Here is a 27817-nt window from a genome sequence, read left to right on the forward strand (position 1 = left end):
AGAGTTAGTCTGCAACACTGCATTGTAACCGCTGTGCCACCACTGTGTCATCAATAATAACGATTTTATTAATTTTATTATCAATGCTATTAATAAAAATAACATTTGAGGTTAAGAATAAACATCCTCTCCTGCTTTGGTGCAGACATATTAATGTCTGGGAGTTGCTCCTATCATGTCTACATTTGGTCCCAAATAGAAACTAATTGCCAGGCAACCATGACTTGAGGCATTAAAAAATAAACAAACTGCTATGGTCGTGCAGAGAATCAAATCCAAAGGGTAAAAATGTATTTGGATGGCACTAGGCACAACAGTACTACCTCTCAAGAAATTCTTAAAGGAGCCATGTCTTTTGCTAGCCTCATACAGCTATCGTCTGCAATAGATGCAGAAGCTGGGGAACAGGCATGGTATTCCCAACAAGTATTAAGTGTGTGTCTGGGCATGTAGCAAATCACATGTTGCACTTTGAACTTGGAATACTATACTATCTTCCTGAGTGTTAAGAACTGAAATATTCACACATAGGCAAAAGAGAAAAGAAACAGGAAGAGCCAGGAATTAATAGTTATTAGGAATCACACAGACAACTTGGTTTCTGCAATAAGACCTAACACATGACACATGTTGCTGAGAGGTGAAATTTGCTTTTTACACTGCATTGACCACAGCACCCACAGGCACAACTACAACATCTTTCTGTGAATGGGACCGACTGCCAGATGGAGGCAGACACTGAACAAGCTGTACAAGAGCCTGGGGGACTGTCCTATATTAACACCACCTGTGCTGGGGAAAGATTGCGCTCTGGATTTGAAACGGCATTTAAGGACCCATCAGAATGTTATCTTTAAAAGTCCATGTGAAAAGAGACGCTGCAAATTGAATTAAAAGAAATGTAGCAGCAAGCGATATTTGCGACATTGTTTATACCACCTTGGAAAACCAACATTACTACGCATAAGCAAGTTCCTAGGTATTTTTTGTGGTTTTGTTTTTATGGCTCAAATGTGAATGTAATATCATGTCGGAGAGTTCTTCCAGATGTTTTTGAAACAATGCAACTTTCTATCATTTTTTGCTATTGCCTACAAAACCTTAAGGAAAAGTGTGAGTTTCTCACAACACCCGGAAAGTAACTACCAGTAAATTAGATGTTAGAAATGGAAGAAGTCGATGAAAAGATACAGAGAGTAAACTGAACGACAATAATGTTTTGTTATTGAGATTTAACTTCGTCTTAAATAAATGGACCGTGTTTACTTTGCTTAAAGCATATTTGCTTTTAATAGCATTAAAATATCATTAATCTTTCTATTAATAGAGTTCAATGGGGCTTATAAGTAATGGGGATGGAGAAAGCTGTAAGGGAGTACATCTGGGAGGCAACAAATTGGAGAAGGTTTTGATTGATTTAGGACTCTGTGAGAATTCTACCATTATTTTCATCAGGAACAGGAACATACCACCGTCATCATGTTAAATAAATCTTCAGAAGAGTAAATTCTATCTACAATGTTTATTTAAAGTATTTTCCATTTTCCCAACATTTGTATTATAAGTATTACCCATCCTCAATATATATTTGAAGTTTGATCCATTTTTTAAACTGACTCGCACTTTTGGGATATTCCTAAAAAATACGGCGAAAACTAAATTCAGCTGCATACAAATCAGTATAAATTTACATTTCAGTGTTCCACTAATGTTATTCATCTGTGCTTAAACAGTTGAATTGGTGAATTGTGCACACAAACTATTATTTCAAGGATAAAAAGCTAAAGGTACCGTATTTTCCCCAAAATAAGACATGCCCCTGCTAATAAGCCCAATCGGGCTGTTCAGAGCATGCGTCATAATAAGCCCCTCCCCAAAATAAGCCATCCCCCAACTATTTAAGCGCATGCGCAACCGTCCCCGCCATTACCACTGTACCACCTACCGGTACAGCTTGCGGGGCAAAAAGGGTTCGCTGCAAAAACAGCGGCAGGCGAAGCAAAGTGCTTCCACCCCACGTCTTTCCCCCCCCGCAAAAAGAGCCCGCTGCAAAAACAGCGGCAGTCCAGCAATGCTATCACTCCCTCCCGCCTGTTCCTTCTCGCCCATTGAAGCCCCTTGTAAAAAAAATCTTGTGAGTTGAACTCATGAGTTTTTTTTTTACAAGGGGATTCACTGGATGAAAGGGCGAGGAAAGCAATGGACCTGGAAGAGGCATGCCTCGCTTCTCCCACCCACCTGCCACCCCTTGCTAAAAGGACGGCGGGGAAGGGAACCAGGCAGGCTGCCTTTACCATTGGGGCAAGGTGGGCGGTGTTGGGCCACGAGGTGCGCCTCTTACCTTTCCAGGTCCATTGCGTTCTTCACCATTGTGTCCAGGAAAGCCCCTGGTAAAAAAAAACCCTTTCAAGAAGTTTGATTGAACTCGCAAGAAGGGTTTTTTTTACCAGCGGCTTCCCTGAACATAATGGCGAGGAACGCGACGGAGCTGGAAAGGTAAAAGGCGTGCCTCGCTTCTCACCTGCCCCAGAAAATAATAAGCCCTTCCCTATAATAAGCACAAGGCCATATTTCGTGGGGCAAAAGAAAATAAGACCCTGTCTTATTTTCAGGGAAACACGGTAAAGATTCTCCTCACACATATGTGATAGTTGTCCCCGACTCTAGGGGGCGGTGCTAATCTCTGTTTCAAAACCAAAGAGCCAGCACTGTTTAAAGACATGTCTGTGGTCATGTGGCTGGCATGACTAAATGCTGAAGGTGCACAGAGCATTGTGTTACCTTCCCACCAAAGGTGGTTCCTATTTTTCTACTTGCATTTTTACATGCTTTTGAACTACTAGGTTGGCAAAAGCTGGGACAGGTAACGGGAGCTCACTCCATTACGCAGCTCTAAACGCCAAAGGCGCAAGGACTGTTTGAAGGATAGGGTGGCAAAATATTTCATTCAACTCCAGGCTGTTGGACCGCAATACTTGTTTACAGCTTTGGCTTAGAATTGTATCAAAATTATGTGTACATATTAACAGTAAGTCATCAGTAGCCAGTATGCAAAAAAAGTTATATTAGAGACAAATGTAACCATTTTGATAGCAAGAAAAGAGTGGCATTATAGAAAGCACTAAGATATCTGTCAGCCAGATGGGAGTATAAAACAATACATATGCTAAAATTTGGAAAAATTCTGTTCGGTGTCTGCCAAGACTAACCCAATCTATTTAAAGTGCTTTTGGATACAGTGCATACAAAATAGTATCATTGATCGTTATTACATTTGACCAGAAATCAATGAAGCATGCCAATTGAACATTTTTATAATGTCAGGTGAGATTCCAGATGACCATTGAGTGACAAATCTCACCCTCCTATCCAAAGGACAGTCATGTGATGGAATAAGTAATTGCACATAGTTTGCTTAGCAATATTTTAAGTTGAAGGATAAGAGAGGCAGGGAACAAAGGGGAGAAAAGATACGAAGAGAAATAATTTTGTAGGAATTCTTATTCTTAGAAAACTGAACATGATTTAAATTCTTCAACATCAGAGGTGGGTACCTACCAGTGCACACCAGTTCGGTAGAACCGGTTCGTCAAATCTACCGAACTGGTTAGAAGAGTTTCCACCAGTGGACCCGGAAAGCAGGCCACACCTACAGAAGAGGTTCCAAAATTTTTTGAAACCCACCCCTCACACAAACACACACACACACACACACACAAAGAGAAACTCACACAGAGAGAGAAAGAGAAAGGAAGAAAGAAAGAAATAAAAAAAGAAAAAAGAAAAAGTGAGAGAGAGATGAAAGAAAAAAAGGAAAAAGGGAGAGAGAGACAAAAGGAAGGAGAGAGAGAGAGAGAGAGAGAACACATGGCCGGCAAGCCACTCCCACCAGGTCACATGGCCGGCAAAGGAGGCCACACCCACAGAGTAGGTTTGAATTTTTTTTGAAACCCACCACTGTTCAACATGGACTAGTAAGAAAAAGAGTAGGTATATCTAATTCAATGAAGGTCTTCAAAAATATATTTTTTGCCATATGAAATAGAATAAATGCCAGTAAGAAAGGATTTAGCTGGTCAAAATTACCAATAAGGTGAAAAAAGAATTCCTACATTTAGAAAAAACAAAAACAAAGCAAAAGACAATTTAATCATTTTAAAGTAGGTAGATGCCTAATTCCTATGAAAAAAAAAATAGAAATTAATAGAATTAATTTATGACTCTGACATTTGTTACACTTTTGCAAAATAAAATCTGGATGGTAAATTGTCACAGAAAGTGGCTGGCAGTATTAGTGAATGTTATTTTACTGTAATTTAAAAGAAAATGCTGGAAAAGATGACTTTCCTGTGTTTATATTTTGTTTCAAAAAAAGAAAGAAAAAGAAAAACCCAAGGGAAATCTTATTAAATGCTCTGTTCAATCACAAGATATCTAAGGTTTGTATATGAATTTTTCTTTGACGATGTTTCCAGAGATGTCTCCATATATTGAATTACTTATACCATGTTTCCCCAAAAATAAGACAGGGTCTTATTTCCTTTCTACACACAAAATATGGCTTGGACCTTATTATCAGGGGAGGGCTTATTGTTTTGGAGTTGCCGGGCGGCTGCTCTCTTGTGAGCGGGCTCCCAAAGAGCTGGGCACAGCCTCAGGGGCGAACGACTGCGTTGCGTTGTCACAGCAGTGCAACACAGCAGCCATGAAGCAACCACACTCAGGAGCAGCCACCCGGCAAACCCCCTTTCCAGTTGGGCACAGCACCATTCACTGACCTAGGGGTATCACCAAGCTGTGTGAGCGCCTGTTCGCTGCTGCCTGGCTCTCATGGCTTGACACCTTTGAAACGCCAGTGAAAGGCGCTCTGCATGGCTGGAGAGGGGGGGTTGCACGAGCGGCTGTTCCACTCCCGCTTGCGAGCCTCCCAGCCTCACAATGCCCAGGCCCAGCTCTCCCCGCAAAGCCAGAGCACTTCCTCTGCTGCCGCCGCCATCCCAGCATGTTTTTGTCGGCAGCTTACAAACTGAGTCTTCCAGCAGTGGCCACTCTGGGCATACGCTCTATGGTTGTGAGTCGGCTGCCAGCAGAGCATACTCCCAGAGCGTACAACCATAGAGTGTACGCCCAGAATGGCCACTGTGGGAAGACTTGGTTTGGAAGCCGCCAAAAAAGCCATGCTGGGATGGTGGCAGCAGCAGCGGCGGCGCCAGCAGAGGTGCTCTGGCTCTGCGGGGAGAGCTGGGCTATGGCATTGTGAGGCTGGGAGGCCCGCGAGCAGGAGCGGAACAGCCGCTCATATAATCCTCCCTCTCCAGCCGTGCAGAACGCCATTCACTGGCATTTTGAAGGCACCAAGCCGCGAGAGCCTCATGTGGCTTGGCCATACCCCTAGGTCAGTGAATGTTGCTGTGCCTGGCTGGAAAGGGGGTTTGCTGGGTGGCTGCTCGTGAGCCTGGTTGCTTCATGGCTGCTGTGCTGTGCTGCTGCGACAGCGCAACACAGCTGTTTGCCCCTGAGGCTGTGCCTGGCTCTTTAGGAGCCCGCTCGCAAGAGAGCAGCTGCCTGGCAACCCCCGCTCTTCACCTGGGCACAGCGCCGCTCACCAACCTAGGGTATCCCAAAGGCATCAAGCAACGTGATCACCTTTGCCCCCCCTGGTTCCCGCGGCTTGGCATCTTCGAGATATCGCTAGGTTGGTGAGTGGCACTCTGCCTGGCTGGAGGTGGAGGAGTTGTCCAGGGGGCTTATTTGCGGGGGAGGGCTTATATTTCTGCCCACCAGAAAAATGTGGCAAAGCCTTAGTTTCAGGACAGGTTGTATTTTCGGGGAAACATGGTATTGAATAGCAATCCTTGGCTGTATAAACAGAGACATAGAATCAAAATCATGTGAAGGATTAGTACTGATTTATAAATATTTGGTAAGATCACACCTGGAATACTGCATCCAGTTTTGGTCACCATATTACAAAAAAGATGTTGAGACTTTGGAAAAAGTGCAAAGAAGAGCAACTAAGCTGATTAAAGGCCTGAAGACAAAAACGTATGAAGAACAGTTGCAGGAACTGGGTATGTCCAGTCTAGAGAAAAGAAGGACTAGGCTAACATGATAACAGTATTCCAGTATTTGAGGGGCTGCCACAAAAGAGAGGGGGGTCAACTTATTTTACAAAGCACCGGAAAGCAAGACAAGAAGCAATGGATGGAAACTAATCAAGGAGAAAAGCAACCTGGAATTAAGAAGAAACTTTCTAACAGTGAGGACAGCTTTTTTTCAGAAGTTATATGTGCTTCATCACTGGAATTTTCTAACAAAGGACTGAACATCCACCTAACTGAAATGGTATAAGGCCATGATGGTGAACCTATGGCACGCGAGCTGTCACCCAGCTCAGCTCTACCGCGCATGAACATGCCTCTCACTGATATTCAGGTTTCTGCCATGCATGCAGGAGATGCACGTGTATGCACATGGGGTGGGTGGGTTGCACATATATGCAGAGGGGAGGGTCACACCCGCAAGCACAGGGGGAGTGGGAGGAGTGTAGGTGGGTGGCGTGCCTTCCGTGCCGCATTTTTGGTTTCAGGAGGCTCAGGGAAGCCTTCTAAGCCCAAAACAGGCATGGGGGGGGGGCGGGAGAGCACCCCCATGTCCCGCTAGGCTTGCGGGGCATGCGGGGGGTAGGGGTCATGCGCAGAGGTCTTGTGCATGCATGGGGGCAGGGGAGCATGGGGGAACACATGCATGCACAGGGGGCACGGCGCATTGCATTATGGGTGTGGACATGCACACTGTTGCGCAGGATTTCAGCACAGAAGGAGAAAAAGGTTAGCCATCACTGGTGTAAGGTCTCTCTTGCTTGAGCAGGGGGTTGGATTAGAAGACCTCCAAGGTTCTTTTCAGCTCTATTCTGATTGATTACTTCTGAAAAATTACAGTTCCTCAACTTATGTATGAGATGATGGAGAACAATCACTATCTCCTTTTGCCTAGAAAACTTTACCATTCAGTGCATGGACAAAAGCATTCCACACAGGTGAAGGTACAGAGTCATTAGTCATTGCCTAGTCATGCATGTAGCAGTTTCAAAAAGCATCAGTGTTGAACAAATAAAAAGCTCTGTGCCAGATACAAGAAGTCATATCTAGTATCTAGCCCATAAACATGGGTTCCTTACTCCTACTTACGCAGATTTCTTTTAAAAGAACTTAGAAAACATTTCAAATCCATTTGAGATCTTTGGAGGTGTCTGTTTCATTTTGGAGGGAATGTCTTCATTATATCACAGTAGACTAAGAAGGAAAATGTAAAGGAAAAAAAAAATCAAGATTGAAAGGCAATATTTTCCTATGATACACAAATGTCCTTTCCTATTATTTATTGATTTCATCTCTGCAGGCAATTGCCTAGGAGAAAATATTCTGAAAGAGCAAAACTGGGATCTAGAAAGATAAATCTGGGGATCTAGAATGGGAAGACCCTTTACCTTTACATTAATAGCAATAGCACTTAAGAGTTATATACCACTTCATAGTGCTTTTACAGCCCTCTCTAAGTGGTTTACAGAATCAGCATATTGCCCCCAACAATCTGGGTCCTCATTTTACCCACCTTGGAAGGATAGAAGGTTGAGTCAACCTTGAGTCTGGTGAGATTCGAACTGCCAAACTGCAGCTAACAGTCAGCTGAAGTAGCCCGCAGTACTGCAGGGTTACATTATTAAATATTACTGGGGCAAGAACTGGGGGATGATATTTGCTTCTCTCCTGAAGTCTTTTTGAGAGAGCTTGATGGGATCTAAATTAACAGACCTAGGAGTTTCTTCTACCACTGAGGATTCTGTTTTGAAATTGCTGTGAGACAGTTGACATGCTAAGGTCCATAATGACTCGATGTTTGGTAAAATGGGAAAGTCAGGCAGCCTCTTATGACAGAATTGCTTAGAGCAGGTACACTGCAATGCAAAAATGATGCTATTGAATTGAATTGAATTGAATTTATTGCACTTATATGCCGCCCTTTTCCCCGAAGGGACTCAGGGCGGCTCACAATCCAAGTCAGGGAAGGGGATACAGATAAGGGATAAAAAAGACGAACAACACAATACACAATTTAAAAGCACACAACAACCATACCATTCGAGGGAGGGGGCAAAAGCTCTTTAGCCCCAGGCTATACAACCTCTGTTTATTTTATGGTTACTACTTAATAACTTAATAACACAAGACAGATAGAAGAAACTCTTTAAGATGGCCATCAAACCACCCAGAAACATTTTAAAACCAATAACTGGATCCATGTGGTTTGATCTGGTTTTCTATACTGTTGAAACAAATAATAGCTTGTCTTCTAAACAGTTTAATTAAGTATTTCATACAGAAATTAAAGACTGTTTTCAAATGTTGCTGAGATGAAGTCTCTTGCAAGTGACCCCCATATGTAAATTGATGGGGCAAGTGTAAATTAGATATTTGATTGTACAACAGTCAAAGTAATCACTTCCAAAAAAAACCTTTAACATTGTTTCAGTGGTAATTACCCTGTCTAACTATTTTGTTCAAACCACTGTAAATAAAGGCACAATCAGTACATCAGAGACTGACCTATTCCAGTAAGATCTCTCTGCGTTATTTTTCAAGTATGTTCATTAAACATGTGGTCCTGAAAGCTATTCCCTGGCAAATATTATCACTTAAGGGCTTTGGAATTTCATTTAACCCAACAGAATTATAAACTTTACTGAATCCTTGTTACTGGAACACTTCTCAACAGTCTATTTCAAGCTTTACTGTCGGCATTACACAGCTGGTTCAAAGGAACTTGCCATGTTTTATTCCATCTTTGTTGTAGTCTGGAAGAAGACTCTTTATTTAAAAAACCTAAACTGTTATGAGAAGTTTTACATGCCTATTTATTGTTGAAAATATAGCTGTGATCTTAAATAAGAGTCCTGCTACATTAAACCAAATATCCTCCAGTGAACCTATGTAGTGTTGAGCTGAATGTTGGCTGCCCTTTTAATTCATAAAGGAAGAGACAAAAGAGAAGAGGTAAGAATTTCATTCAAATTCTTAGTGGAAGAAGACATCAGCCTGCCTTGTTATCCTTTTTCTTTACCTTTTAAAATATTATACTTTTCGCATTCTCTTTAATTAAAAACCAAAACCTATTTCTAAATCCTTTCTCAAGTTTGCGGCTGATTTCAGCTCTCTAACCAAAGTCAGGATGGACAACCAAAGCTGGTATCTATGAAATGATTTGCTAATGACTGTAGGTTACTGAAGACTGCAACTTGATATGTTAGAAAGCAAATGGCTCAGAGTATAAATTATCAATTGAAAGGAAAGGAAAATGTTATGTGAAACTAAGAGAAATGTGAAAGGATTACTAAAGATCTGATCCTGAGAAGTCAAATTGATATGTGCACACGCACACACACATACACATATGAAGTTTATAGGTTTAATTAATGTTAAAGGGATAACATGTATGTCAGAAAGCATGAATTGATGCCATCTAAGTCATATATGTATGTATGTATGTATGTATGTATGTATGTATGTATGTATGTATGAATGGTGATAATTGTATGCCATGCTCCAGTGAATTGAAATATTGAAAAAACCAGAAGGAAAAATAGTTTTGTCAACTGATACGAATTGCTAAATAGAGAAAAAATGGCCACATATGGACCCAAGTAAGAAAAATAGTGATTAGTGAGGATCTTTTTTTTTAAAGGTCTACCTACTTCATGTACATATATGGAAAAGGAATGAGGAACATAAGAGCTATGAGAACTTCTGAACGAAGAGCAGATCACTGTTTGATAATGTTAATGGATGGGAGAAATCAGATATGGAATAAAGTAGTTTGGGATGGCAGAAACAAACGAAAGAAAATAGAATAATTGCAGACTCAACAGAACGAAAGGAAAGCAAACATGAGGATTTTAAGATGTGCAAATGCAGATAGAAAAATACTGTAGAATGAATGCTGGTCAAAAGAAAAATAAAAGATTTGTGTTATTCTACCCATTCTGTTACTGGGAATAAAAGCTGGAGATATTAAGTGACACATAACAGTAACCTAGGTGAAAGAGGAATGGGTTACTTAAGACATCCAGGCGGTAAAACAAGAAGAGATTATGGGTTAAACTTAATTTTTTTTTTAAAGAAGAAGAGATCATGAGTGCTGCTGAATGTTGAAAGCATTTAGTCATACAGAGTGAATGAATGAGAATTGAACTGTAAAACAATGGTATGACAGAATAGTAAATGGCATTAAGTGGAAGGAGAAGACATAGAGTCATGAATGAATGGAGTTGATAGAGTCTTCAAAGACAGAGAAGTCAGAAGTTTAACAACAAAAGGTGGAAGCAAGGATGGTCTACAAAGTAGAAAGGCGTGGAGAGGTGTTGTGCATAGTATGGGATAATCTAGATTTAATTAAAGTTCAGTTTCTTCTCTTATTCAATACCTTTCCTTACTCCTTTTCTATGTTTTTCAGAGAAAAGGAATAACATAATGGATATGTACATATGTATTTAATGCTACCATAGCTGCTAGTCCTGACAGCTGGAGACTACGGCTCTCAAAAGCAGTGTTTTTCTGTTCACTCTTCAGCACAAATATTATTGCCAAATATTCTCCCTCTGAAACTAACTGCTATACATATAATAATACTAGGGTAATACTGCTTAAAATGCAATACCTATACCTACCCATGTACTTCAATTTACCAATTAGCAATTCTATAGACATCATTAGAACAGTGATCCTAAGAAAAATGCAAACTATAATCAGCTGAGTTACTCCAGCAAAGGTCATTCAAGTATCAGCCACATGTAAAACAGAGCCAAGGTGGCGCAGTGGTTAAAATGCAGCACTGCAGGCTACTGCTAGATCAGCAGGTCAGCAGGTTCAAATCTCACCGGCTCAGGGTTGACTCAGCCTTCCATCCTTCCGAGGTGGGTAAAATGAGGACCCAGATTGTTGGGGGCAATATGCTGACTCTCTGTAAACCGCTTAGAGAGGCCTGAAAGGCCTATGAAGCGGTATATAAGTCTAAGTCTACTGCTATTGAAAACAGATGAAAAGATCATTAACCCTAAATAACCTCCTTATTCAGTCACAATATTAGCAGTACTTTCCTTTGTTAACCGTCCCTGAGGACTGGCCTCCCAAAATTAATGCTTTCATATATTATCATACAGAGTCATGTGACATTCAGAAAAAAGGCACAGCAGTACCTAGTTAACTTTGGCTGATTTCAAAAATCCAGCCTCAACTGCCGTCATAAATCAAGGACTATTTGTCCTTGGCCAATTATTTTACATTGTAGCCAAGAAAACTACAGGTAGTCCTTGACTTACAACAGTTCATTTAGTGACCATTCAAAGTTACTGGACCATTTTTCACACTAAAGACTGTTGTAGCATCCTGTGGTCATGTGATCAAAATTCCGATACTTGGCATCTGACTCATATTTATGACCGTTGCAGTGTCCCGGGGTCATGTGATCTCCTTTTGCCACCTTCTGGCAAGCTAAGTCAATGAGTAAGCCCGATTCACTTAACGACTGTGTTACTAATGTTAACAACTGCAGTGATTCACTTAACAACTGTGGCAAGAAAGATCATAAAATGGGACAAAATTCACTTAACAATATCTCACTTAGCAATAGAAATTTTGGGCTCAATTGTGGTCCTAAGTCAAGGACTACCTGTACACATCCATTATTTTTTTCAGGAAGTCAGGATCAACTTGAAAGAGGCTTATTAAACAGAAACACAATCAAATTCAGAATTATGTCCTAGAATAGGGGTGTCAAACTCATTTGGTCATGGTGGTGTTCACATGATGTATCAGGACTTTCCTCCCCTTCGCTAAACCGGGTCTGGGTATAGCCAGCGTGTGACTCATCTGGTCCGGGAGTTTCACAGCCCTGTCCTAGGTGATGTTGCCCTCTAGTTTCCAAAAAGCAGGTGGGACTATTACTTTAATACACTACACCCATCTCTGCAAAAGCTCCCAGGAAAAATTTCTAGCCTTTTTACTTAAAGTGATTAAGTAGCACAATTTTGCCACAGCCAATTATTTAATAGGGACATCAGAGGACAACAACTATGGACAATGCAAGATTCAACTCTAGCAAAAAAAATTTTTTTTCACATTTCTGTATCACCTATCTCCTTTAATGTTTAATAAAACATTAACATATAAAAAGGTGTATATAAAAATTTTAAAAATTTAAAAAAATAACAGGCGGCAAGAGATTAGTCAAAAAATAAAGGAGGGCTTTCAGGGGACTAACCAGTCCCACAACTGCATGCTCCTCTGGGCTTCCCACGCAAAGGCACAAAGCCATGTCTTAATTCCTTTCCAGATGCCCTGGAGAGTTGGTGCCTACCTCACCCCCGGAGAAAGAATATTACACAGGGTGAGGGGCAGCAACAGAGAAGGCTCTCTTCCTAGTCTCTGCCAGTCAGAAACCTTTAACTAATCGGATCTGCAACATACTTTCCCAACCTGACTGGGAAATTATGGATCACACATGGATCCCAAATTGCTGCCAAAACTACAAATGGGAACTCCTTGTTATCTTATCTACAAACACTGTCTTTTGATCACTGATGCTAATTTCACTTTAATTATGTATTGCATAGCTTTAACATTTGTGGTTATAATATAGCTGAAGAAAATTATATACAGAAATGTACAGACGGAATTCCATGCCTCTCATTTGTGAAAATAAACATGCGCACGCTTCCTCAAATTGGAGAGTAGCAACGTGATCTTTTTTTTTAAAAAAAATGTAGCTTATTTACTTACTTCCCTTCTACCAATTAAAGCATACATACGGCAGAGAATCAAACATTAAAATGATGAGAGATTTGCATACCAGTGTTGAGCATCCTTTGACTTGTTCTTAGGGAACATAAGTATCGATAGCTCAGCATGTCCCTCAGGGCAGAGAAGATTGAGATAGATTATCAAATTGAGTGAATTTATATTTATGTATTTAATTGCACAATAAATATTTTTTTAATTGTCTGAACAAACTCCAAGCATGGAAGCATGCCGTCAAAATAGTATGCTAATCACACTGAGTGCCACAGTTGCAGAGGGAAAAGAAATTAAGAAGCCTTGATTTCAATTTTGGCGTCCGCCTCACAAATAGCACAAAAGTGCTCGCCTTTTAATTGTGTTGCATATTGATAAATATCTTCTTGTGACACAACGGGGAAGATCTCCTCTGCTGGCAGCCTCTACCAAAGGGTGTTCACCCGCCTGTACTCGAGGGTTTACCCTGAATGATTTAATTATAATTTTCTGTGTATAAGACAAATTAAAGAGGGGAGCAGGAGTGCCCTGCCAACACAGATTATTTATCTCCTTAACAGATTGCTACGCGCCAAACCCCAGAGCTGCTGCTGCTGCTACTGATGTTGCTTACAAAACTTGAGCGCAATACGGGACAAAGAAAGAAACACATGCTAAATTGGAGGAGCAAGAATAAAGGGAAATAAAGCCATTATTTCTAGCTTGAACTGCATTAACTAACGTGGGAAAATAGATGGAGTTTTGGTCACAGATAATTAAGGCTTTGTGTATTTGTTTATAATGTAAGTTATTTTTGAACTGGAGACACATTTAACAGGACATTTGATTTGATTCTCATCATCTGCGCTGAAAACATCTGGGAACTTCCTTTCATGTTCCATTTGAAAACATACTTGTCTTACAATGCCTAACGCCATCCCCAAATCTAAGAACAATCTACCACATTTCTGAATGTTCATCCCTTCTTCCTTCACCATCTGTTTAATTTTCAGAGATGAAACTTAAGAGTACACTAGAGAAGAGAAAGACTTCTTGATTCTACACTGAGCAACTTGTCAAAGGGAGAAAGGTCCAGGTCCAATTAGGTCCAGGCTTCATCTCTACAACATGCTATGATTTGATTTTTTTTTTAAAGCTACTGTACTAAACAACAACGACATCAACAAAATGAAACAACTTGCTCGTCTTTCTATGTTTAAACTATTACTATGTAGCGAGGGCAAACAAATCCATATTAAAATGTGCAAGTTTTTTCATGCAAGCGGATAGATGGCATTTCCATTATCTGTTGTGTAGCCTTATTCAAAACTCCATGATTTATATATTTGAATTGTTCAAATCTCCATGATTTATGTTTTACTTGTTCAAATCTCCATGATAAGAAATTTAAAAAAAAAAACTTCCTTCAGGTTCCATCATACTTGAAAAAAGAAATATAGAAATATAATTCTCATTATGGAATAAAAGTTCTTCAAGTACATATGAGGCTAAGTCACATCCTTATGGAGAGTCTTATGGCTCAGCCATGTATAAGAAATCTCCTAACGCACATGGACACTGATTACTGACTGAATATGAAGTAATCAAAAAGAACAACAGCCAGACAATAATGAGTTGTCAATAAGGATATCTAATGAAATCATATGAAATGGAAACAACAAAATATGTAAAGCAGGTATGATTTAATAGTGATTGTAAATGGTAAAGGAAAATAGGATGCAGATGAGGAAGAAGAGGGGGAACATCCTGTATGTTGAGTTTTATATAAACCACTGATATCTAAAACTTGGGTCTTATTGGCATTATTAAAGGATCATTTATTCCCAAATCTCTTCTATCAACCAAATGGCTTTTTAAAAAAACCATTATGAAATGTTAGTGACAAAATTAGATTTATACTGTGCCATCTTTCAGAAGGATGGCTAAGACTGTTGTATTTTTATAAATATAATGGTTAGAAAAATAGCCACTATTGAATTCATTCAGTTTTTAATTTTTCCATTCTCAAATTCAGATTCAATCTATTGCAATCCTTAATTTGAAAGTGTTTAAGATTTAATGGATATTTGTGGGAATTTTCATGCATGTTTATCCTTATAAAGCTGTTTTCCTAGTGTTCATGTCACTGTACCTTGTTCTTATCTGTTATCCAGTCTCATCCAATTGTGTACATTTTGTACACAATTGTTTTAATGTGTAGATTTTGTATAGATTTGCAATATTCAATTACATCTCATTAATGTGTGTATTATTTGGTACTGTATTGATTATTTTTCAATGAAACTAAATCTTGAAAGAATTAATAATTCTTTTTCATGGGTGGTACTTTATCTTTTATCTTTTAGCGTTTCATGTTTTAGCCCTTTTAACTTACATGGTCCTGGACCTGGTAACTCCACTGTCAGCTTGTCAGTGTCTTCCCAATTGGTTCAATCTGGCGGGTTTGGTGCATTCCAGGTTCCTTCTGTTAAACAATGCCATCTATCAAAACCCTGAAACCATGTCTTCCCTGTAGCAATGTCTGTCCTCTGGAATGATGTTCTTATTCAAATCTGAAAAGTTCTCACCCTTCTAGTATTTTTCAAGAGTCTTAAAGATGGGGCTCCTCACCTAGACCTTTGGCAGAACTGATGTCCCATTCTTCCTTTCTTTTCCTCTGGGTTTTCTTTGTCATTGTAGTTCCTTTGTCATGTGTTGCTTTCATGTTTTTGCATTGTTTTCTCTCTCTTTCTCTTTTTAATGTTTTAACAATTATAAACTGTGCAGGGTCGCTGGGAGTCAGGTGGCATATAAATATAATACATTATGGATGATTGCACAGTTAGCAAGGTGTTTAGATTGGATTTGGCATTCTGTCTGATGATGATGATGATAATTATTATTATTATTATTATTATTATTATTATTATTATTATTATTATTCTCCCAGCCAATTTCTCTATAAATCATAATATTACTGAAGACTTCAAAATGTTTTTCTCCATCCCGAAACTGACCTAGTTGACTTGGGATTTTAGGAAGATAAGAAGGAACTCAATTTCTAAGAACCTCTAGGAGTTATACTCAGATTTTAGTAGATTTAAATTTATTGATTTAAGATTAAAGGAAACAAAGGAGACTTAGAAATAAATCCATCCTGGCGTCCTGCTCAAAGTATCTGTTCTTAGACAATCCGGTAGACAACAGTACAAAAATGAGCTTCTAACATTTAGAAAACAGAAATGTTTCTCGGCTCTTTTCAGGAGAAACTCATTCATTCTCTTAAAACAATCTAAATATTAGTTTGTTCCATCCTGCATTTCACACCCGCCAATATAACTTATAATAATGGGCCAGCCTGCTGACTTATGGAATTATTCCACTACTCACTTCAAACGCAAAGGCACTTGATACTCTATACCGTTTATTCTTTTTATGATTCTTATTCTGCCATGAATATTCAGGAAAAAGAAAGTATTCTTCCAGACTCCCCAAATAAACTAAACAGAGGCTTATATGTCATACAGCATGTAGGCAGGCACCATATTGCCTGATGAGATAGCAACAGAAACCTTAAGTGCCTTCATCGGCATTCTCTGTGTATTCTTGCCTGCTCATCTTATGGACAAAGAGGTAATTCAATCATGCTGCTGTAAACGGATGGTGCCAACCTCAAACACACCAAAGGGGGAAAAAAGGAAATAATCCACAGAGCATACCTACTGAGGTACTTGCATTCTTGTTACATTATGCATTTGAAAAAGATTTTAAAGAATCATTTTATTGAATAGTACCATCAATGATAAAGTGCACATTTATGAATGTCATTTTAAATGAAGGTTCCTTTTTAAAAGAACTTTAACTGAATAGTGGATTTTACCACAGCTTGTCTTCCAGCTTCCTTGTTAAGCAAATTTAAGGCATTATATTTTAATGTATTATATAACTTGCAACTGAAGGTTGGTTATAGATCTCTTTTAAAAGAAATCAGAAGTTTGGAAGAGAAAATGCAAGCAACATTCTTTTTCCAGTGTCAACATTTAAAATGGCTGGATTCTAAACAGAAAGCATAATGGGTTCCTTAAATTCAGTAAAGTACAGCAGTAAAGTTAGGATCCGGTTGTATGAAGAACTCCCTAGAAGTAAATCAAAACATCATCCATTTTTGTATGGCAATCCTAAAAGACCATATATTTACTAGGTTCTGTTGCAAATGTAAAAACCTTGACTGAACCATTGAGTTAAAATACTGCTAAAATTTTCTACTCTGAATCTCTTTCATCTACACAACTTCCCCTATGTACTGTCTAGATGAGATGTGGGCATTTTACAGCCGCTGGGCCAGAGGTGGTATTCAGCCAGTTCTATTCGGTTCAGGTGGACCGTTAGCGGCGATTGCAGGAGGCTCTGCCCACACACCTCGACGTAATGTGCGAGCACTGTGCGTGAGCAGAAGGCAGTGCACATGCGCAAATGAAGCAAGCGCACATGCTCACATTTGCGAACCGGTAGGGAAGATAAGTGGATCCCACTGCTGCGCTGGGCCACATCTATCTATTTGGATTTCCCTGTCCAGCGTGCATGATAGGGTCGATCGGAAATTAGAAAATATAATATAAACAAGTGTGCCGCAGGGATTGGGAGAAGAAGCCGAAGGCGCTCCTTTAATCAGGTGGCAAGATAAAGAGCTTTGCATCTATAGCGGAAGAGTGGCAGCTGGGCTAAGGTTGCATGCTCTCTCCTCCTTCAAGACATGAGCGCAAGCAACGGAATTAAGTTCAGCCTATTGGTTTGGCCTTCCACAACAGTCCCAGTTTCTCATGTGGTCTCTTGGGAAAAACAACTGACCACCCCTGCTCTAGACATTATGAGCAAAGAGCTGGAAAAGATGACTACAAGAATCTGTCCCTCTCCTCTTTTAGTTGGCAACTCTTATTGTGATCTTCTTAAGTACATCCAGCAATAAGTATGCCTCTTATTGATACCATGTTGAGGTAGGCAAGCCAAAAATTAGGAATGAAGGCAAGCAGGAGGGTTTTCTTCCATGTCTGATACCAATATCCTGTCTGCCAACCAATATAAGGCAAATGAATCTTTGCAGAATGCAGATCAATGTATATCACCAAAGTAACATGATTTTACAAAGAATATTAGTACAGGTATGCAAAAATACTAGGAAGAAATACAAAATAATTTCAATGTTAGATGAAAAATTCAAGTTATAAGTGTCTGTGCATATGTTCCAGTGAAAGTCACACATTGTGCTAATTTGTTTATCAGTCATGTCCTCATGCCTCAAATCATGCAACCTTTGTATAGAAATAGTGTTTGACATACATAGATATACATACACACACATACGTACAGTCAAGTACCTATGCATATGTATTCATATGTGCATGCATGTATGCATCATGCATGTATTTATATGAATTATGAAAAAATAGGAGATAGATAGAAAAATGTACATAAATAAAACAATGGAATCCAATGTTATCCAAGAAAAGGTGTGGTGCAGTGTTTAGAATGTAGTATTGCAGGCTAATTCTGCTGATTGCTAACTGCCAGCCATTCAATCCTGACCAGCTTTAGGTTGACTCAGCCTTCCATCCTTCCGAGGTCAGTAAAATGAGGACCCAGATTGTTGGGGGCAATATGCTGATCTAAGCTCTCCGCTTAGAGAAGGCTGAAAAGTGGTATATATGTCTGAGTCTATTGCTAGTGCTATTGCTATTTATGAAATAACCTGCCCATCATTAAGAATTTAACAGAAGAATCAACTCTAGTATGAGATTTTTACTCTTAAATTCAACATACAAAACATGCTCCCATTTTGCTCTCGGCCAGAAGACGTCAAACTAAAAAAATCTTAACTTCCACAAAAACGTACTTTTTGGTGGTATAGAAAATATATTTCCTTTATCAGACCAATATAAAATACAAATCCACATCCCTAGAACTGGTATATTGTATACTCCTCCTGTTAATATCCCAGTTTTAAAATAGTGTTACTAAACCTGCAACATACTTAAGAAAACAATTTTTTCTTCATGTAAGAAGAACATAAGATGTGCTTTCTGTCTGCCTTAGCAGTACTATAGAATACAATAGAATAGCTTTATTGACCAAGTTTGATTGGTCACACAAGGAATTTGTCTCCAGTACATAAGGTTTCAGTGTACATACAACCAGTAAGTGATCATGATCATAATCATAAAATACAATCATCACAAATCATAAGATACAAACTCAATGGTAGGATGTTAAATAAGCAAACAACATAAATCATAATAGAATACTACATAACGCAATCAACATAATTCATGAGATACAAACAACAAAAAATCACGAGAAGCTAATAGGAAAGATGAAAAGATGAGAAGGATAATAGCTACGAAAAGTTCGGTGGAAAAAAGTATTTTTCAAAAAACTAATAATAAAAACCTCAATAAAAACCTACCAATTAGCAAGGGGAGGCAGATCCAGTTAATTTGTTTTCAAAGATTATTCCATATGGTTTCATAGAAAACAGCATCCTTCTCATTATTGACTTATTCTTTAGCAAACTGTAAGAACTAACACTAACAGTTTCCAAGCCATTTTCACTCATTTGTCCCTTCATTTGCCTCCTTTCTCTATCCCCACATTCAATCCAAATGCATTTCAGGAGGCACTTTTACAGCAGAGTTCGGATCAATTGAGAAAACAGAATTCATGGCCAATGCAGAACAGAATCCAACAGTTACGGTACATTATTACGTTACGCTCTAAGACACAGTCCTAAAAAATAATGTCCTTTCTTCCAAGGGCTCAAAAATGAAACTTGAATAGAGGATTTGAGGAAGCTCTGAAAAAATCAAGTCTGCTTTGCTCATCTTTTTCAATTATTTTCATGATATTCGTAGTAACAGTCCTATTGCAGTCTAATAGGTTTGATACTATACTACAGGATACAATACTAGAGTCCTGATAGTAATTACTATTGCAGTCTAACAGTTCTGAAATACTGTTGCAAAACTTTCCCATCAGGCATAAAAATCCACACTTGGATTTATATACTGCCTCACAGGGCTTTATAGGCAGTTTATAGAGTCAGAATATTGGCCTCAACAATTTGGGTCCTCATCTTAACCGACCTCAGAAGGATGGAAGGCTGAGTTAACCTTGAGCCTGGTGAGATTCAAACTGCTGGCAATCAGCAGAAGTAATCTGCAGTACTCCATTCTAACCACTGCACCATCACAGCTCAGCAATAGAAAAATTAGAAGGTAAATTCACATAAGAGATTCCCAAAATAAACAACTCTATTAATGGCTTACATTCCATACTGCTCTACTGTTGCATGGAAGTTCCTGAATCTAGCAGGAGTTTCCACCAGTAAAATTGGGCAGGAACCAATTTTTGCCACTCGACTCTCCTTTCAGCAATCTGTGCCATAGGAGATGGCATGGCATTATCCCGTTTCCCTGAAAATAAGCCCTCCGCAGATAATAGGCCCAATTGGGCTTTTGAGCACATGTGCTAAAATAAGCCCTCCTCCGAAAATAAGCCCTTTAAATATTTAAACATACTTTAAATGCCTAAACTGTTCGGATTAGTTTGTGACAGAAGCTCATAAACTGACAAACATGGATGAAAATACAATTATTACAGCCAAATTATAGGAAGCCAGACACAGTTTCAAATTATTCCTTTTCCCCGAGGAAGCAAAAAGTTCAGTAAAACAGTTCAACCACATTATCGAAAGTCTGGTATATTTAATTATCTTTCACTTAAACATCCTGTTGCAAAACTAATTGGAAGATCATGTTTGCAGTAAACTAGAATTTTACTATCCTACTTTTTAATATGCATGAATTGGTTCTTACTGCTTGACTGTTCCTACTTGTTCCTTCTCAGTAGGAGTGGCTTAATAAACCCATAAATTGAAAATCAGGTGATATAGCCTTTTATTTCCATATAATCAAGGATTTGTAAACCAGGTTTTTGGGGTTTGGACCTATAGGATAATCAGTATTTTGATTGACTTGAGGGTTGCCTTTCAAATTCTGCTTCCCCTGATAAAAAGGTCAACCAAAAGCCATTGATATACCTAGCAGACAGGTGGAGACAATTGCCCAAAATGATCTAGGATTCTGGATGATCACTATTTGCAGTGATTGTATTTGCAATTTATATGTACATATTTATCATCATCTCACACTGTCCATCAAGTTACTGATAAATGTGCCGACATGTTCATAAACCATAGCAGCTTGTGTGGATGAAGATAAACAAACATTATATGAACCAAACCTCACACACACAAGAGGTAAATGACTGTTTATAAAAAAATCTATTGTTAATTGGCCGTTATTCCCATGCATTTTAGAATGTCAAGAGTTACCTTAATGTAATACTAGAAACATTAACCCTTAGCATCCTATGCAGCTGCCCTCCATGAGAATGTAAAAAAAGATACAATTACTATGGAGTTGTAGATGAGTGCGATGAGCACATAATTGGGTGCTCCAAAGCACATTCAAACCTGAAGTGCATGTCATCCCTAATGGAGTGTATGTATGTGTATTATGTATTTGTGTGCATAAAATTAGAATGGCCTTAAAATAAAAATAATGCATTCATGCAAACAGGTACTTTCTACCTACAAACAGAAGGGTACTGTTTTAGGCACTGATAAGAAGAAACTCCATTCATGCTTACCTCTCCCTTTTAGGAGTGTGGACTGACAACTGTCCATTGGTTGAGGCATGTGGGTTTATTATTAAGGAGGGCTTTGAAGAGGCTGAAGAAGAGATACATGTGGTTGAGAGGTCCAGACTGCTATGGTTGTTGCTGGTCGCTTCCTCTGCTGTGTGAGATCCTGTCACTTCTTTCCAGAGTTGCTGGAGTTCGTTTGGAATCATGCCTAAAACAAAATTCACTAGTTAATTTTAACTAATTACTACTAAATTTAATCACTAGTTAATACAACTTCAAATGTAATTGACTACTGTAAAGTGCTTGACATGGGGATGCCCTTGAAAAGTATCCAGAAATTTCAGTTGATTCTAAATAGTGGCCCATACAGTTTTGTGCAAATCTAGAGTCACACACATTTTAACCCTATTGTGGGAACTACATTAGTTGTCAATTTGCTTCTAGATCCAATTGATAGAGCTGGTTATCATCTTTAAAGCCCTACATGGCTTGGGTGATTTGAAGGACCATCTCTTTCCATTTACATCTACCCAGTCCACTATATTGGGGAGGCAGGCTATGTTATGATTTCCCATAATTAAAGAGATCCATCTAGTGCAGGGGTATCAAACTGGCAGCCCACGGGCCGCATACGTCATGCACAAGCCACACCCACCCAAAAATCTGGCCAACAGAGTTATGCAAGAACATTGTGGAAACCACCAACAAAAAGCATTTTCAACATGCATTCCTGCTAGTGAGCCATGAAGCCCACAAGCTACTCTAGGATGGCTGATGCCAGTGTCAGGAACCCTATTTTTATATTTATATTCATAGAAACCTGTATTGAGCCCTTGTAGTATAAAGACACAGAGTTAAATCTATTGACAGGTTGTCCCATCAGAACAGTAAAATGCTAAGCTTTTCTATTTGTGACCACAACAGACATAGGGAGAATAATTACATAGTTTCTTTGATTGTACACAAAAACATTTTGCATGTTAATAGCTTGCCAAGAGGTACCCTGTGGTAAGATGGGCAATCAAAACATTTTATAAATAAATAATAATAAAATAAAATTTTGCACAAGTTGGAAAACATGAGTGCCCAAGGGCGGCAAATGATGACATATGCACATGATATTTTCATGCAAATAATGTGGCTGCTGTACTTGTGTTAGTGGTCATGGTATGAATGACACACAAATTATACAAGCATGTCATTTGCTCAATGATATTATGACATGTGTGTCATTTTGACATTGTGGCATGAGACTAACACCTATTTTGAAAATAAATCAAGATGGGGTAGAATTCCAATAATAGTTGAAGAGAATTATGATATACATTCCGAACATAAATAGGATTCTGAAAATCTAACGTAAGAGAAGAGTATTATTGGAATAGATGAATCATAGGTCAGCTCTAGCATGACACATGTCAATGTATAGGCTCATAAGCTCCATCATTTATCATCAGTGCTATGTGGATAGTAATTCAGTAATATGATTTCATAATTTAAATGTTAAGCATTTCAGTATTAAAGATAAGCATTTGAATTTGAAGTTAATTTCTAAATAACAGCATGCTGAAAAAATGGGGATGAAATACAAGTTTTTTTCAGAATAAGAGATTTCTTCTTGTTCACCATAGAAAATAGATATGGTACTGAAGGATTTATTTCATAATTTTTATAATTTTTAATTGGATGATGAAAAAGAGACTCTGAAAAAATGGTGACTTCTGTTTTGAAGCAAGAAAGCTCTTCAAAGAAAATGTATCTCTGTTTTTATGATATAAACACAAATGTAATTTTGTGGATGAATTGTAAATGATGACAAATAGCTGTGTTATTAAATATAGTTTTATTAATTACTTTAAAGCATAAATTATGAATTCATATTGTCTTCATGAAATGCTTTTTAAAATTTTAACAGTAAAATTGATTATACTGTGATTATGTCATTAACACACCTATCTTTCTCATTAATTTTGGTTCTTAGCACTGCTCACTTGATAGATGTGCCTTATGTAAAAAATCTTGCAAGTTCCTATTCAACTAACACTATTGTTATTACTAGTTTCTTGATCAATAATAATTAGCCACTAAAAGTAAAATAAAACAGAAAATAAATTTTCATGAGAAATATGTTTCTTAAGTAAAGGTAGCTAGCACAATTCAAGAGATACTAAGATTCTTAACTAAACTGAGAATTTTAAAATACCCTTGTAGGATAAAATTTAGTTACGCAATCTGGAGTACACATATTAAGTCTAAGTCAACACTACATACATGTTTTCAAATAACATTTCAGGTTATCTTGTCCTTATTGCTGCAGACTGGCATAAAAAAGTAGTGTATGAAATTTGTATTAAAGTCATGAAGAATCTATGTTTTCTTCAAAGTAATTCTCTTTCTTTTGAAGACTAAAGACTAGGGCCAAGAAATCCAAGTTTCTTTGTTTCAAGGGACTGTATTTTTTTAAAAATCAGTGTGAGGTGGAGGGGGGCATTTTCAAAATATACATCTGTATCTGAAACACAGACATGTCTCTTACCAGACCTAAGGCATTAAATAAAGGCAGTGTGCATTAGATTCATTTGAAACACATAATAAAAAATGCCAAGGTCTAAATTTAATTTATTTTTGTCATTTAGAATACAATGGCTAGATAATCATCTTAACGTGATCAGCCAAACATCTTTACTTTGCTAAACTGTTAAAGATTTTAATTATGCTAGCTTTGGAGAGCAGTGGTCTAATGAGGCGATAGACTCCAGAGAATCTGAGTGGTTAAGAACTGTGAAATGAGTCTGATAGGATTTTTTTTTATATTCACCGTGGATCGTTTGCATATCAAAGAGGAGTAAATTATTGCACGGCAGACCAATAATCTTCCCCGCCTTACTCAGAATGCCATTAACAAAAACATTTGGTCTTTGCTATGGGGCTGACTAAAAAAAAAATGCAAAAATGTTCCCAATTAGTATATATTCTACAAGATACTTCAACATTCAGTCGTCTGAGTCTTGTGATACATTTACTGTTATAAAGCTGTTTATTTCTTCTTTTATTAAAAAAATAAAATAAATGCCAAATATTCTTTGAAGAAGTTGGCTTCATGTGAGCGATTCACTATTATTCACGTATAACCTGTCCCCCAAAACTAAAGCCCTGAAGAAATTTGAACAAAGAAAAAGGTCACTGTGTAATCTTACGTCCTGTTTAACAGCAAAGGAGCTATTATTTTCAAACCTCTTGCAAAGTGACAGAGTAGAGTATATTTTTAGCTTGACAGGACTGTCTCCGCACTAACAATTACTGTGAATATGACCGACCCTTTCACCACTGTTTACTCAGTTGAAACAATAGTGAATGGACCTGTCTGTTGATGGGATAGTAGATACTAGATTGCGTGAGTCAATCTTACATGTTGAGATTCTACCAATATGAGAAAATTATATTTGTCATTATTATTCATTACTGTGAAATCATCATGTGCATATATTTTTTTAAGATGGGTAATATTATAAATGCTTGATTTTTATTCATTTAGAAAACGTCATAAAGTATCTCAGTATATCAAGGGCAAAAAAGGAGAAATAACATATTACAAACTCTTACAACAAACTTTCCATAGAAGAGCAATTGAATGACATTTATGAGGGCATCTGTGCACACAACACAAGTAAAACCCAGATTTGTGTATAAACTTATATAGCAACATCTGGAACAATTCACCGACAGAATATTATAGATTAGAGGGCTTTAGGCAAAAGAATCCAATTATGATTTCATAGAGTAAAATTAAATATCTCAATATACTTTTACAAGCACTTGTGGCTTCTTATCAGTTTTGTTATCCACAATTCTGTGTATTCTAAAAAGAATCAATATAGATGTAAAGGTGTTCATTTACATTGTTTGTTGTTGCTATTTTGTACATTCACAAAACAGTAGAGGAGCTTTTGTCCATGCAATTGTTTTTAAAGTGTTGGATTCTTTGCACAATATATTTGTCCTCCTTCTTATCAACGTAGAGTAGATTTCACTGAATTAATCCAGCTGCAAAGCTCCATATGGCTTCCTGGGAGCAATTGAATGCCTTTTTCGTTGGAGCAATTCAGTGGTGGTGGAAGGAACTGCTTACTCAGACCACATGATTCATATGCTGGCTTTTCTCTTCCATACAGTTCTTCTCAATCTCGACAGAAGAGCTGCTTTGTCACATTGCTGGATTTTAGTGTTGCCACTGCTTGCATTTTGCTCCAGTGACCAAAAGGCTTTCTCTGAAGCCTTTGACCTATACACTGGCAATCAAGGCTGGAAGTGTTTCTATGAGCAGGGAAATTATAAAACTCTGCTCCTTATTGGAGGCTACAAAAGAAGGACTATCCTAACCTGTCCAGAACTATACGCCAGAACAAGCTACAAGTGGTCTTCAGGAGGCAAGCACCAGTGATGCTATTAAGAGGCCTCTCCAGCAAGGTCATGAAAGAGCCACTGAGAACAAAAAAGCCAGCACAGATTGCTTCCTTCCATACCAATTAAGTCTGTCACTTTGAAGGCGAAAAAGCCACTGGAGTTCTATAATTGTGCTAATGCTCCAAGATTTGTCAAAATTAGTGCACAGAAGGATAACCTAATACACTGTGCAGACAATCTGTATGTGAGGAACAGGATGGCCATTTATTCTGGAACTCAACCTCCCCAATTTCCATAAACTCAAGATCTCATTATTCCATCATGTTAGGGGGGGGGGACCCTCAAAAATAAAAAAGGATAATCTCTAATCATGTACTTTCTTTTAGCATAGATAAATAAGTGCACTAATAGAACATCTGTTTTGTTCCATGCACAAAACAAACCCATTATGATTCAGTCCAGTTGAACCAGTTCAGGGTAAACTGTGGTCTGGCTAAGCCAAAAGCTAACAAGTGTTTTGACCAAGACAAATTTCAGGTCATGTAGGACAAGGCTGATACCCCTTTCTCTCCCTCTCTCCCTACTTGTCTTGGCCTGTGACCAGCCTTCCTAACACTTTTCTTTATTTATTTGCTTTTACTACATCTGCTGTGTTTGAATTCATGTCTAGCATAATCAAAGCTACTCCGTTCATCAAACCATTCCCAAATTGTTCCCAGCATCTTTCTTCTTCTTCCCCGCTCCACAATTCCACCATTTGTTTTGCCTTTTCCTTGTGGCCTCCCGCCTCAGAACTCCTATACTATCCATGACCAGGCCGACATCCATAATTCAGTTCTGGATGAACCTACAACACTGAGCTTGTCGCTCAGAAAGATCAGCAGTTCGGCGGTTGGAATCCCTAGTATAGGTCTCCTGCGTGATCAGGGGGTTGGACTAGATGACTTCCAAGGTCCCTTCCAACTCTGTTACTGTTAATCTAAGCACAGACTGCTTGCATGGAAGAATCTATCCATAGTACATATTGGACATCTACTATGCAGGCTATTTAGAAAATTTAAAGGTGTATTTGAACAAAAATTAGAACCCCCAAAAATCTGTTAATGACAGATTTTAAACTAAGAATGGTAAAATTGATTCTTCCCAGATGTTGCTGTTCCAATTTCCAGAAGGCTCATGAACATGCCCAATAATGAATTACTGAGATAGAACTGAACAATACGAGGGCCACAGATTCCCTAACAAAGACTAACCTGATAGTGATAACAATAGAAACATTTGAACTGCTCAGCACAGAATAGCTAGACAGAATCTTAAGTGCATTCCATTTTCTAAATTATATTCATAATGATCAGCCTAATGATTTCTTTGGGCCATCTATCTGATATGTATTTCTGAACCAAAGCTGTAATTTTCTGCAATTAAAAAAAATCAATCCAAAACAAAACAGAATCCTAAAAATCAAAACATAACTTTTCACTTTTTGAATGCCCATCAGGAATACAAAACTTCACACATTTGATTTTTTTTTTTTTACTCTTCTTCTGGAGATGAAATCTAGTTGTCTGGAATGCTTTTGAAATTAAGTTTGCTTTATTATGGCTTCTGGGTACAGAGCTAATGTTTAGATTATTGGCTTCTTTAGGGGAAAAGCAAGATAATTATAATGAGGCATATGCTATTTTATACCAGAGAAAGGACAAGCTTTTTTTTACAAAAATTGTTACAGTGAGTAATTTTAAAACCATAGTCCAATATAGTAATAACTGGTTGTTTTTAATAATTATCACTATTATTTCTCCTAATAATAGGACAAATTATTTGCATAGAATGCATATAAGCTATGTTTATTTCCAAAAAGTGTGTGCGTGTGTATACACTTTATGAAC

At 38.1% G+C, this 27817-nt stretch overlaps 1 protein-coding gene across 13 annotated transcripts in view; it reads right to left on the reverse strand.

The window, feature by feature from the left end:
- Window positions 1–27817, reverse strand: part of FOXP1 (forkhead box P1) — a 628729-nt gene that overhangs the window by 66956 nt on the left and 533956 nt on the right. For all 13 annotated transcript variants that reach the window (XR_015695877.1, XM_014054824.2, XM_087708882.1 and 10 more), the window contains one exon: window positions 21528–21732. Coding sequence is in view for 12 of the 13 variants with exons in the window: in XM_014054824.2 (XP_013910299.2) it covers window positions 21528–21732 (205 nt within the window). In the remaining variant the exon portion in view is untranslated. The remainder of the gene's footprint in view (window positions 1–21527; window positions 21733–27817) is intronic.

The sequence above is a fragment of the Thamnophis sirtalis genome, unplaced genomic scaffold (genome assembly GCF_051295495.1).
Source record: "Thamnophis sirtalis isolate CommonGarterSnake01/CBP01778 unplaced genomic scaffold, rThaSir2_p1.2 scaffold_3, whole genome shotgun sequence".
NCBI classification, from domain to species: Eukaryota; Metazoa; Chordata; class Lepidosauria; order Squamata; family Natricidae; genus Thamnophis; species Thamnophis sirtalis.